Source organism: Carettochelys insculpta, chromosome 17, assembly GCF_033958435.1.
Source record: "Carettochelys insculpta isolate YL-2023 chromosome 17, ASM3395843v1, whole genome shotgun sequence".
Taxonomy (NCBI): domain Eukaryota; kingdom Metazoa; phylum Chordata; order Testudines; family Carettochelyidae; genus Carettochelys; species Carettochelys insculpta.
This window is the reverse complement of record NC_134153.1, coordinates 5,311,420-5,325,310: the sequence shown is the minus strand read 5'-3', so window position 1 is coordinate 5,325,310 and position 13,891 is coordinate 5,311,420. Positions and strand designations below refer to the sequence as shown.

The following is a 13,891-nucleotide window of genomic DNA, read 5'->3' as shown; positions in this document are numbered from 1 at the left end:
CTCTGGCCACAGCTTATCTCCCAGCTGGGGGCCGCCTAGCGCCACTCGGAGCCTCTGCCACGGGGCTGCCAACAGCTGGTGAGATAAGAAGGAGGTGCTTAGCTGTGTTGCACGGCCATGTTACCTCCCCGTACAGCTGCTCATGTGGCTGTACTACAGAGGCCTGCGTCCCGCTCCAGAGCGGCTGGAAACATGCTGGCTGCAGCCAGGCAGAGAGGGTAAAAATACACCCTCCCGTGCGTCACGCTGCTATTGAGGGACCGGGAGGAGGGGTTCCTGTCTGGGCTGACTGTTTTTGAGCCCTTCGTAAGGGTGATTTTTTTCTGTGTCCCCATGACCCCCTCGGTCATCTTACCAGGGGGCTTGGCTCTGTGTCTGCTAGCAGGGAGTTGCCATCCGTCGGTCTTACACAGACTGTAAGTGCTTTGGGGCAGAGAGCAGCTTTTGTTCAATGTACGTACAGCGCCTGACACTGGGAGATCCTGAGCCCTGTTTGTGAGGCCACTGGGTTCTACTGCAAAGTGAAGACTAGTTGGTATTAAATCCCTAAGCTCTGCGTTTCCGTAACCCTGGACACCCATTCTCTGTCCTGGTAAGAGAGAGCCTCATTGAGAGGAGACTCAGAGGGCAGCTCAGGGTGGAGGGCCTGGGTCGGGGAAGGCGAGATGGCTTGAAGAGGCGTGTGTTAAGGCCCGGGAGTGTGTGGCCCAATATACACTGTGTTCCCCACAATAGTGTAAGCTCATCTGAGCTGCTTCCAGCCAGGATTCCAGCCAGAGACATTCTTCCCCAGGCACCTGGCGATCCCAGAATTCCCTGTTTGCTAAGAGAGCTTTCTAGAGGAGCACGTCTCCGTAACAGCGCCTACCAGGGCTGTGTGCCAGGATAGCCCCATCACCAGGGCAGATCTCAGAAGCTATCTCCAGCAAATTTCGCCCCACTCCCAGTGCGAGATACTAGCAGGCAAGTTACTTTACACATGGGCATGTAATGGTTGAGTGTCTGGCCTGCGATCACTTAAGCCTGGCACATACAGAAAGAGAGCCTAGGAGTCTTGGGCAATGTTCCCTCTAATTTTTTACCATCTGTGGGCAGAATAAATTTTATTGTGTGCACCCAGGCATGTGCAGATGTGCACCACCCAAAGAAACACACACTGGTGGCCGTGGGTGCTAATCAGTTGGGCGCTCCTGAATCTCTCCTGGGTGGCTACCCAAGCTCTCAGCTTACAGAGAACATTTGCCATGGGCCCTTCCATCCTGCAGTGGTTTAATGCAGTGCTTTGGGCCGGAACCTCCTCTGACTTCTTCCTTGCAGGGTCTGTTCTATCCACTGGCAATGCAGAGAACTACTCCAGAATCCGCCAGGGAGCTCAGGCGGCTGGGAGAGGAGGGTTGGTCGCTAACCCAGCTGTGTTTGCTCCCCTGGGTGACTTCAGGAGAACACGATTTACTGCTAATCCCTCTGGTCTCTCTTCTGAGCAGTGTGTTAGTTTCTGCCTCCCTGTACGGCTCTCAAGGGGAGGCCCCTCTCAGGCCAGGCAGGAGAGGGATGACGCACGGATTTGCCTCAGGCGACCAGGTTTCAACCCTTTCCCCTCTCCTAGCACCAGCGGTGCAGAATCCTTAGACAGGCTGTACCCGGCAGTGGGCGCCCCCCGGCCACCCCGCAAACGGACCACCAGCCAGTGCAAGTCCGAGCCGCCCTTGCTGCGGACGAGCAAAAGGACAATCTACACAGCCGGGCGACCGCCATGGTACAACGAGCATGGGACACAGTCCAAAGAGGCTTTTGTCATCGGTAAGGCACCTTCAGGGAGCTTTCTGGGGCACTAACGGTAGCTTCGGAGCCTCTTTGCTGAGTGTGAGTGGAGGGTGTGTCCCCCGCCGGCCATGGAGTTGGGCCCTTGCTGTGAGCTTGGCACAGGGCCCTTTGCAACCTCTGAGTTGGCTGCTCCATGCCTGAGGCAGCCTCTGGGCCACCTTCAGGCCCCGGGCCGTATCTCGCTCACCCCTGCAGGAGATGATCACAATGTCCCTTCTGGCCTGGGGATCTATAAATGCAGGATCACAGGGAGTAGGTTTTATCTATTGCTCCCACCCTTCCTGTGGCCATGATTGTAGAGCGAGCCCCTGCTTGTGCACCCGAAAACTCAGGGACCCCTGTACGGTACGTCGCAGAGTGACAGACACTGGTGCATTGGATGGATCTGGTTATATTACGACTGTGCCCCAAGATCCCACTGTGATCGGGGTCCCATGCCACTGGCTGCCTCATGGGGATGTAGCATGCGATGCCCGCTGCTCTGATGAGTTGACGCTTCAAGGAGCTAGGACAGAGCAGGGGCAGGGCTGCCTCTCCTCTCTCCAGTCCCCTCCAGGGTGAGCGATGTCCCCCCATCGCACCACACAGCAGCAGGGGAGGAGTTGATTTCGTACTGTCGTGTGCGTCCGGTGGCAGGACCGTCCCCAGCCTGGTTCGAATGCTGGCTCTGCTCCTAAGCAGATGATCCTCACAGGAAAGGCTGAAGAGTCTTCTCCATCCCCAGCTACTTGGAATTACAGTGCCATTTGCTGGGAGCAGCAGTACTTTTAGTGATGTGCGCTGCAGAGTGACAGGCTAGAGCTTTCCCAAGGGTCCCTGCCACTTGCCAAGCTCAGCCGGCGAGCTCTGCTGGCTTGAAGTGAGGTCGGAAGGCTGCACAGCCGGTCTGCTTGCTGCATACCCCTCTCTCTGTCTCCAACCAGGCTTGGGAGGTGGCAGCGCCTCTGGTAAGACCACGGTGGCCAGAATGATCATCGAAGCATTAGATGTCCCCTGGGTGGTCCTGCTCTCCATGGATTCTTTCTACAAGGTGAGCTGTGACAGTGCCTTAGCCCAGCCTGGGCCACATGGATGGCTCAGCTGTGCTCCTCCCCTCCAGCCTCTGCCCTCCTGAGTCCTCTCCTGTCCTGCTGAGTAGGACTTGGCAGACCAGCAGGGCGAGCCAGGCAGATGAGTGCGTGTCCGTGTCCTGGCTGCGTCGGGAGTGATGGCAGAACTCTGCTACGGGCACTTGAACAAACCCTCCCAGGACCAGGCCTGGCTAAGGTGGTGGGGTCTCAGGTGTATTAGCTGAAGGACACAAGTGCTCTACCATTAGTAGAATGCCTAGTCGCCCTTGACCCCCCATTGCTGTAGGACTCTGTTCTTCATGCAGTAAAGAGTCGTAACGCACTGGGGGGCAGGGAAGTGCTCTCATCCCAGTTGGGCCCTTGGCAGATGGGTGAGTAAGGCACTCTGTCTGTCTGTCTGTCCGTCCCTCTGTCCTCCATCACAAAGAGCTGTAGCAGAGGAAGGATTTGAACTCGGGTCTCTTGAGATTCACGCAGGGCTGGCCTGACGAATGGGCAACCCACGAGGGTCAACTTCTTCTTGCACGGCTTGTCCCAGGCGCTGTTAACACCTGAGCACTGGGCCTGAAGTCAGAGAGGGGCAAAGCTGGGGACGACCCTGCCGGGAGCTCCAGCTGGGCTGGAGAGGAAATAGAGCTTCCTCTTCCCCTGCATTGGCTGCTCTTGGGCCAGGTCAGAGCCACCTCCAGGAACCTCTCCCAGCTGCAGGAAATGCCCCGCATCCCATGCCTGCCACCATTGCTTCCCATCTGCAGGGAAGGGGTCGCTGTACAGGGAGCTGCCCCCTGCCTCCAGACTCAAAGTAAGGGTGCCAAAATACAACTTGGCCCAGTTTGCCCCTTTCCTGACAGCCGGCCCTGAGTGCCCGCTCCCCACCCTTCCTCTTGCCTAGAAATAAAAGCTGTGCTTTGTCAGCGGCAGCCTGAATGCCACAATACAGGCTAGTTACCGCAGCTGCCTCTGCCTGATGGGGTAGGAGGCCCACAGAATCCACCCCAGGGCAGTTCTCCAGTCACTCTCCCGTGTGCTAGGCCTGCACTCGCCTGCTGTCCCTCGCACGGCCCAGGTGACGCCCCACCGAGGCTGTGCCACTGTCCACTCGGAGGGCATGGCAGTAAAGCCCTCCTTCCTGTCTCCGGCAGGTGCTCACCAAACAGCAGCAAGAGCAGGCAGCCAGCAACGACTTCAACTTCGACCATCCTGATGCCTTCGACTTCGACTTGATCATCTCCACCCTGAAGAAACTCAAGCAAGGGAAGAGCGTGAAAATCCCCATCTACGACTTCACCACCCACAGCCGGAAGAAGGAATGGGTACGGGGACGGGGTGGAGGTGACGCATGGGCGGGGGACCTGTGCTGGGATGGGAAGAGGGGTAATGCAGCTGCATCTTCAGTGTAAAAGCCCCCGGCCTTTCAAACATCACCCACTGAAAACCCAGGAGCCCAGCCTAGAGGTCACATTATTGTATGGGAAGTGTGATGTATATTTCTGGTGTGGTATTGCTCCCTGGCATGGGAGGAGCCCAGGTGGCAACATAATGGGCTGGAGTCATGCGTGTAAGGGAGGGGGTGCCCCTGTCATCCAGCGGTTGGCAAACAGAAGGTAAAGGACCTACTGCTGCTGGCAGCAAAGAAAATTCCCCACTAGTGCAGGTGGTACAAGCCAGTGGTTTTGGAGCCGACAGAGCTGGTCTCTAGACCCAGCTGCCTGGGGGCAGGGGCTAGTGTGTGTGAGCACCTGTCTTTCAGTTCATTGCAGCAGGGAGAGCTGTAGGACATAGAATCCTAGGGCTGGAAGGGACCTCAGGAGATCATCTAGTCCAGCCCCCTGCTTCAAGCAGGACCCACCCCATCTAAGTCATCCCAGCCAGGACTTTGTCCAGCCGGGACTTAAAAACCTCTAGGGATGGAGATTCCACCACCTCTCTAGGCAACACATTCCAGTGCTTCACCACCCTCCTGGGGAAGTAGTTTTTCCTAATATCCAACCTCCTCCTCTCCTTCTGTAACTTGGACCATTACCCCTTGTTCTCCCATCTGACACCACTGAGAACAGTTTCTCACCCTCCTCTTTAGAGCTCCCCTTCAGGAAGTTGAAGGCGGCTATTAAATCACCCCTCAGTCTTCTCTTCTGCAAACTAAACAAGCCCAAATCCCTCAGCCTATCCTCATAGGTATTGTGCTCCAGCCCCCTAATCGTTTTCATGCAACACTAACTCCGGCCATCACTGTGAGGAATAACACAGCGAAGGTCAGAAGGGAACTGGATCCAGGCCTCCCTGCAGAGAGGATGGAATCGCAGTACACATGCAGCCTGAGGGAGGGGGCAGAGATTTGGCGTAGAAAGGCTCTGGGTTGTGAGAGACTTCCCAGCCTGGGGAACAAGAAATGAACAGACCATCTCGTTAGTGGAGGCCGTCCAAGTCGCTTGTGGCAGGACTGATAGGCAGAAGCACTAATAGGAGAGGCCTCCTCCTTAATGGGCTTGTTCAGCGCTCAGTCAGGCAGAGCACTTGCCTTCCCGCTTGGCTTGAAGATCAGCTTAAAAGAAACGCAGCAGCCTTGTCTCCTCCCTAGAAACATGCAGAAAACCAGGCACTGCTCCCTTTGTCTGATGCATCCTCCTTCTGGGGATGGAGTCCCTGAAGAGACTGGACCTAGTGATATAGTTCATAGGTTGGTCTTTCCACTGCAGCCTATACTGCAGGGGAGTTGCAATTTTTCCAGTGCCTGCTCATTGGCGTCGTGCAGAGGTGCCTTAATAACTGACCCCAGAATCCCAGGGCATTCAAACCCTTCCTGTTTCACTGAATTTCCTGCAACTTTTTCATCTCTCCCTCCTCTGCAGTGTTTTCCTCTTCTGCTTCTTTTTCTACCTGCCTTGGGTTTGACACGTTTACTTCTGTTTTCTCCCAGAAAACTCTGTACGGCGCCAACGTGATCATCTTCGAAGGCATCATGGCTTTTGCGGACAAGGAACTCCTGAAGGTGAGGAAGCAGGCTGGGCCCCAGCAAGCAAAGGTGGACTCTTTCCCCTAATGGTCTGTTACATCTGGAGCTAGGGAGATGGGGTCTTTTGGTGGCTGTATTGCTGATCGCTGGGGTAGTTTACTCTGGAGTCTCCATGGGCTTCAACGGCTCAGGATGACAAAGCCCATTTGACAGACGTTGGGTACTGCTTGAACCCAACGGCAGAGCTGGAGAGACTGGTGGTTTGGTAGCAGGTGTAATGAGTTCAGTTAGTGGTTATTATCTCGTTCCTAGTGGCAATCGTCCACTGCACAGAAACACCACTAACTCCAGCACAAGTCTGTACTCTGAGTCTCTGCTTGACTAGAAGAGCAAAGGATGCTGTACCCGCACGTTGTAACTTGTTTGCTAGGACGAGGGGGGCCAGCAGCTGCAAGCTTCTCTGTTCCTTGATTTTTTATCAGCTGTACCGCAGTACAGGACAGATGGACCCTGAGAAGCCAAGCAGCGTACAAACCCAGCTGTCTCCTCCAGACCTCAGCTAGACGCTTGGCTTTTTGCTAAACGTGCTTCCACGTTGGCTCGTCTGGAGCAATCCTGACATCCAGTGGTCGGCCGGGTGAATCTCACTTGGATCTGGTGCTGGGTTCCCAGCTCACAAATCCACACTGGCATTGGCTTGCAGCAAACTAGCGTGGTCCAGATAATGTCGCTGGGGTAGGATAAGTCCCAGCGAGTGGTGTATGGGCTAGCTAAACTCCCCAAGAGCTAACGCGTGGGGTCAGGCAAGGTTATGCTTTGCAGGGCTGGTCGGTGCTGGTACTCACTACTGCGGTTACGCTACTTTTAGCTCATGGGAGCTAGTAGAGGTACATCTCTGGGAGCTGGGAATCCCACCCCTCTCTCCAAGTGGCAGCACAACTCCAGGGGAGTCTTTCTGGTGTGCTCTAAGTCACTCTTGCTTTTCCTGCTTAAGGGCAGTGCTGCAACTGAGCACCCACGGGCAACCTGCTGTGTTGGGCTCACTGCCAGCCTGAGCCAACCAATGCCCGTGAGTTATGTTCTCATGGCCACTGTCACTTGATGTCCCCACCCTTTGAAATGCTCGCTTGGGAAGGAGCGCCCAGCCGAAAGAGCAGAGGCGATTAGCATCAGTTTTAGAACAGAGGCTCTCATGGGCGTGAGAGCAGATTTTTGAATTGCACCTGCTGCAGTACCAGAAACGGCTGATCAAGGTGGTGTCGGATCTGATGCAGCAAATCAGACTGAAGACCCATAAAGCCTGTTGTCCTGTCTCTTGAAATAACCAATCCCTGACTGCAGGCTGGCAAGAGAGCCTAGCGGTATGGAGAAGGGGGGTGCTGGCACTCAGTGCTTACATGTATAGGATCCTATAAGAATCTGTGTAGTCAGATTTCCCTCTGGGCCCATGACAAGCTGTGAATGCCTGAAGTTTAGCTTGAATTATCCCCTTCTGCACCTTACTAATCCTCATATTGGGTGCAAGTTTGTCCAGGCTTTTTAAAAGTATCAGCTGCTCTACTGCGCTCTCAGACCTCCTGTGACAGAGTCTCCACACAAAGACTGTGGATTGGACCTTTGCCTGGCGAATGAAAAATTGGCCAGTTATAACTGGGCTCCAGGCTCTGGAACTAGTGTCGCAATTGACACAGATTTCTAGTTGTCTCTGGGGTCAGGGTTGTATTCCAGTAACCCACTGTCACCCTTTCATTCCATTAGGTCCGGGATAGATTTAGGCTTGGAAGGATTAGGATGGTCAATAAATCAATTCTTGGGAGGATTGTCAGTAAAGGTTGATTTCTCCATCCACTTGGACAAGCCAAGGAATAAATATTCTAGTGATGATCATTGAAATTTACAGCTAGGCAAAGTAAGAAAAATTGTTCCTGAGAACTTAGTTTGTTTTAAGGGTATTGGCCATGTGTTTTGACGTGTGATGTTTACAGTTTGTGTTTAATCATTGTAAAGCTTTAACTTTTGAATCTCAACGTCGCTGTCATTTAAATAATATAGTATACGTACGTATCTCGTAGAAGCAGAAGGGACCTTGAGAGGTCATCAAGTCCAGTCCCCTGTCCTCTCAGTGGGACCAAGCACCATCGGTGCTGAATATTTTTTTAAAAAATCTATCTGCCCCAGATCCCTAAATGGCCTTTTCAAGGACAGAGCTCACAAACCCTGGGGTTACTAGGCCAATGCTCAAACCACTGATCTCTCTCTTTTGTCTGACCCCTCTCTGCACCTGTGAAAATTTACATAGATGTAAGAAAAGCTTAAAAATATTATATTATCCATCATAATTATACAAAAAAAATCACTCTGCCATGTCTAAATATTTTTAATGGTAGCAGAGCAAGTGTCACAAGGTGAAACTGTTTAGGTAATAGCCTTGAAATATATATTTTGGTGTGCAAGCCAATGTTCAGCCTTGGAGAGAGATATCGTAGTGTTGGTTTTGTGATGCGTGGATCTCCATAGAAGAAGTGATCCTTGGAGAGAGAGTTATTCAAGCAGCAGATTGAGATCAGCAGAGTTGCTCCGTGCATGCTAGCTGATCACCCCGTTCCAGAACTTGTATATGCCTATAAATTGCATCTAGCATATACTCAGACAACACGTCTGTGATGCCAATGGGCAGCTGACCTGCAAGGCCCTGATATCTGCTGCAGGTTGAACCTCTCTCATCCAGAACTCTCTTGTCTGGCAACATGCGTAATCCAGCATGACTTTAGTTAGCCGGATGACCACTTATCATGGGTGTGACCAAGTTTCCTCTGGTCCCATAAAGCTTGTTTACAGCCACCTGTCCTAGTTCTCAACGTTCTGTGCTGTTACTTAGCTCTAAGAGCCCAGCAAGCAGTGGATGTGTTGGCAATGCTGCTAGACAATCTTGACCTCCCATGGTCCGGCAAATTCTCTTGTCCACCACCAGTCAGATCCTGAGGGTGCTGGATTACAGAGGTTCAACCTGCATTGCTGTTGCTCAGTGGAAGGCTGATGCTGGTGTGAAAAGGCACAAGGCACAAGTATAAAACTTCCCTCACCCATCGATGGGTCTTTGAACCAAACTTCTCATGCCTGTGCTCACAACTGGCATGGCTGTATGTCCTGGTTTTGGTGGCCAACCTTCGCTGCCAGGAAATTACACCCACCAGGTGACACCTGCTCTGCTAACATTTCCCTCACTCACCAGTTGAGCCGCAGGGGAAAGACGCACTAGAGCAGGAGAGGGTGGTGGGTTCCCTCCTGCCAGGTGAAGAGGGAGTGGAGGGCTCTTTCCGAGTGCTGCCAGACTTGCTGGCCTGGTGTATCTGAGTTCCCCAGCGGTGATTCCCAAGGCTCCTGAACCCCATTGGCTTCCAAAGGGGCGATTTCCAGCTGCCTCACATGGGCTTGAATCTAGCCCTCAGCTTTGTGACCACAACAGGAGGGGTCTGCTAACAGCAGAGGGAAATCTCTCCTTCCCCTCCCTGATGTAGCTGGGCGGGGCTCCAGCCCCGATCGCCCTGCGGCCATCCAGGCGGAGCAGTGGGAGGGGCATGGCGCGAGTATTGCCCCGCCCCCACTGCACGCCCTTTCCGACTCCTTTCAGCTGCTCGACATGAAGATATTTGTTGACACGGATTCGGACATCCGGCTGGTGCGCCGTCTGCGCAGGGACATCAGTGAGCGCGGCCGGGACATCGAGGGGGTCATCAAGCAGTACAACAAGTTTGTCAAGCCCGCCTTCGACCAGTACATCCAGCCCACCATGCGGCTGGCTGACATCGTCGTGCCCCGAGGTAACTGGCGCGGCTCCTCCACCTCCGTGTGGCTTGCTCAGAAATCCCCCGTCCCGAAGCAGAGCCGTGTGAATCCTGGCAGCTCCCACCACGCCTTGCTCTGCTGTAGCCTCTGGCTGTTCCTGCTACCCTCCAGCTGGCATCGCCGCCAGCTCTGCTCTGCCTGCAGCTGCCTCTTCTTTCTGGCTCCCAATCGAAAAGAATGGGCCTGGCAGTGCTCTGGGGGCTTCTCTGGGCTGTGCCAGAGCCTTGCCGAGGAGCGTCTGGGGCTGCCGTGGCAAGGGGCTGGTTTGGCAGGGTGTCAGTGGGCGTGCCTCGTTTTGCCCCAGCTGGGTCCCGAGTTGTAGTTCGTGGACAGGGAGCTGTTCCCATACTGCGGGTTACGGTTTGGCTCCAGGCGGGCAGGGACCCAACGTTCCCTCATGGGCGGTGCAGAGTGCGGGGCTGTGACGCCGCCGAATCCCTCTCACTCACTCTGTCTGTCTCTCTCCTTCCGGCGCACCAAAGGGAGTGGGAACACCGTGGCCATCGACCTGATCGTCCAGCATGTCCACAGCCAGCTGGAAGAGGTAAGGGCTGTGCTGGGAAGCTCCAGGCTGGAGCATGGTTGCTGGGAGCGGGCAACATAGGCTCTTACAGCCTGCATAGAGCGTGGCCAATAACACCATCCAGTGCTCAGCCGGGGTATCGTTTGACGAGTTTCTGGACCTCCTCACCAGCCTCCTTCTCAGCTGGGTGAGCCCCTCCCCCTCACACCCTTCTGGCTGATGCTGGGCCAGGCAGCCACGCAGGGAGGTGCCCTCTGCCAGGCCTGCCTCTATATACTGCCCTGCTACAAACTGTCACAGCCTCAGCTGTCTTCCCCCAGCCGGGGAATGAGGCAAGAGTGGGGGAGGCTGGCAGGCAGAGTCCAGCTGGGGATGAATGAACTACTCAAAAACCTCCTCTTCGAGGCACCCCGGCCGCCTGCGCCTTGGGGGCCGCTCGCTAGCAGCACTGATATGAACAGCTTATGCTAACTAGTGGCAATGTGCCACAGCTGATCCCATCCGTTGGTTGGGAAACTCGTGGGATCTGGCTGTCAGCGTGGCGCTTAGGAACAACTTGCCTGTGTGGAAAAGTCCAGCCTGCGGGCAGCTTTGCTGGGCTGCAACCAGAGAAGGAAGTGCAGGAACCTGCCTTCCCTGGCTGATGCTCTGCAAACCTGCCTGTGACTGGGAAGCCGCTGCCAGAGCCCCAGCGCTGCAGGCTAGGAGGGGAGGCTGAAGGCAGAGAGCTGCAGCCTGGATGCTGGGGCTTTGCATGCAGACCCTGTAGGCCCACAGAGCTTCCTGGCACTGCTCCCTGTGTTCTCGGGGCTGCATCCTGCCCTAGCGCTGGGCCCAGGCTCAGCACGTTCCAGTGCTTCCTTCCATGCTAGCAGCCCCCGGAACCTGCCTGGCCCGTACAGGGACATCTTGGATAACAGCAGCGTCTTGCTGGGAGCTGAGACTTTACTGGCAAGCGGAATCCGCTTTACATGTGTCCTCCCCAGTACATCATTCCAAACCGCAGGCCTGGGAAACGCAGCAGCCCTGGGGACTTCCCCCTCCAGTGCACTGCTCCAGCCACTTGTCTGCCCCCGCCCCAGTTCTTGCGCCCCAGCCACCTGCAGCCACAGGGTTTTCCCACTGCGAACAACTCTCAGAACAGGCCAGTTGATCGCAGCCTCACGCAAACATCTGACATCTGCCCCCTGGCGGCTGAGACTTCTCGGCCGCATCCAACTCAAACACTGCGATCCAGCCTCACACCTGAGCACGAGTCTGAACTGGATCCAGATTCAGAGCTCCCCACCTTCGGCCAGCTCTAGTTTTCACAGATCATTAATCCCTTAACTGGACCGTAATGCTCTGGCCTAGCGGGTTATGCCTGGATGTTCTAGGTGGTGTCAGATCAGTGTAAAGATTAAGGGCACACCACTGATCTCAGTTCCCTCTATGAGGTCATCCCTAATCCAGCGCTCTTTGTCCAGCAATACGCGTAATCCAGCATGATATTAGTTGGCCGGATGACCGCTTATGGCTGTGGCCAAGTTTCCCGTGGTCCCAGAAAGTTTGTTTCCATCCACTAGGCCTGGTTCTCAGTGTTCTGTGCTGTTGTTTAGCACTAATTTACCCCTAAATGTCTTCTGAGAGCCCAGGAAGCCCTGGAAGTGCTGGTAGTCCTTCCAGATAATATTGACTTCCTGTGGTCCAGCAAATTCTCTCATCTGGCACTGGTCAGGCCCCGAGGGTGGCGGACTGGAGAGGTTCAACCTGTCCAGATTTTATATGTTAACTTGTGGATATGCTGGGGGTGGAGGGGAAAGTCCAGTCTTTGCACTTTGATTCTGGCGTTAGCTACGCTCCCCTTCTGCTCAGGGCAGCGTTGCAGAAGGACATGTGTGCGTGGAAATCAGAGGCACTTGGAAATTAAGTCCTGCGCTCCCTGTGTGCCTTTTACACACTCCCATTTGGCTACAGCCATCCTGCTGCCCGGAGGCCCTGTGCATGAGACTGCATGCAATACTACATCCAGCAAGCCACAAGAGACACTGATGCTGTATAAACAACGAGGAGCCCTGGGGCGCCTGAAAGGACTAAGGGATTTACCTGGGCATATGGCTCAAGCTGATTAAGTGGGTTTTTTCCCCACAAAAGCTTAGGCTGAAATAAATCGGTTAGTTTTTCAAGGTACCACAGGACTCCTCGAAGTTTTTGCAGATTCAGACTAACACGGCTGCCCCTCTGTGTGTTAGCACTTGCTTAGCGTGTGCCCCGCCAAAAATGTCTCCTTTCCTAATTAAAAGGTGGGTCCCTATATTTTCCTGCAAATGGCCCAATGTATAGAGTTGAAAAATGGCAGCTCCAGAGGTTGTGAAAGCCTGGTTTCATCTTGCTCTCTGGCCATAGGAAGTGTTCTTGTGTAGATACAAACCACTGAGGTAATACCAGAAGAATCATCACTATCTAAAGAAAGATGGAGATTGCTTTTGCAGTGTCTGACTCATAGCTGGGGTCCGAGACCAGGCCAGTTTCCATGGCGATGATAAGGCTGCCATTTCCAGCCACAGGCTCAAGAGAAGCAAAACTTTCTTTCAGATAAAGCTCCCGAGGGTGAGAAAGGCAGATCCTTCCCAGACTGCTGTCTTGAGGGACCGTGTGGATGATGAGTTTGGAAGGGCGGGAGGGGTTTATTGGGGGTGGGGGCAGAGGGAGAAAGTCTAAATGTGAATGCAGGAAAATATTCCTATTTTTCCCTTTTTTGTCTCTAAACACCCGTGGGCTTGACAATGCTTAATGCCGGTTGCGTTGTGTCTTTGTGTTACTGCTGCAGCGTGAACTCAGTGTCAGGTAAGTGTCATAACTCTGTCCTGTCTCTGTGACTCGAGGCATTTCCAATTCCAGCCGCTGCTTGGGCTGCACTGTCTGTCAGTAGAATTCAGTAGCTCCCTCACAGAGCTCATCCAGCCCTTTGAACTCACAGACAGCTGGTCGTGCGGGGGGGTGGGGTGTTAATATTTTAAGCTATGGGTGTATATTGTAAGGGAAGACACTTGCAGTTTATATGGCCAGTGCATATCCAGTCTAACTCCCATTGACACTGGAACTGGGTGTCACTTGTTCTTTGGTGAATCGGAGACCGTCACAAGGCTGATGACCTGCAGAATGTAGGAGAGTTTGGTATTTGTCACCAGAATTTTATTTTTCTCAACTATTGTGAAAAGTGATTTGGAGAGCTCTTCATCGACCCAATCTTTGTTGATCTTCGGGGGTTTGAGTTTTGCGTGCCTGTTGGAGACGTGGAAAATCAACCCCTCAGGGCTCGGTTGTCGACCCCTGTACTTCTTGCGAAGGTCAACAGAAGAATTTCTCCAGTCGGCCTTCCTTAGTGAGGGTGGCCGGGTAAGTCAATAGCAGATAAGTTGATTCTGGCGACACAGTTGCCATTGCTAGAATTGTGTGTCTGCAATCAACTTACCTGCCTAGTGTAGACCACACGTGAGCAGCAAATGCTGGGAAAAGCCTAGGAAAACCAAAACCTTGTGCAAGCCTAGACCCAAAGGAAGTTCCTTGAGATTTCTGGCATCTTCTCTTCCACCAGTTCCGCAGTCATTGGGTTTTCTGAATCTGAATAACTCTCAGAACATGACATTTCTTCAAATCCAGTTCAAATGTCGCCCCCGTCAGCCAGGCAAAATA

At 53.8% G+C, this 13,891-nt stretch overlaps 1 protein-coding gene across 6 annotated transcripts in view; it reads left to right on the top strand.

The window, feature by feature from the left end:
• Positions 1-13,891, top strand: part of UCKL1 (uridine-cytidine kinase 1 like 1) — a 47,038-nt gene that overhangs the window by 18,260 nt on the left and 14,887 nt on the right. For 3 of the 6 annotated variants that reach the window (XM_075012211.1, XM_075012206.1, XM_075012208.1), the window contains exons 2-7: positions 1,607-1,800; positions 2,748-2,854; positions 4,037-4,207; positions 5,812-5,883; positions 9,479-9,668; positions 10,176-10,237. In XM_075012211.1, coding sequence (XP_074868312.1) covers positions 1,607-1,800; positions 2,748-2,854; positions 4,037-4,207; positions 5,812-5,883; positions 9,479-9,668; positions 10,176-10,237 — 796 coding nt within the window. Of the gene's footprint in view, positions 1-1,606; positions 1,801-2,747; positions 2,855-4,036; positions 4,208-5,811; positions 5,884-9,478; positions 9,669-10,175; positions 10,238-13,025; positions 13,043-13,891 lie in introns of all 6 variants that reach the window. The other 3 variants (XM_075012207.1, XM_075012209.1, XM_075012212.1) reach the window with 2 other exon arrangements.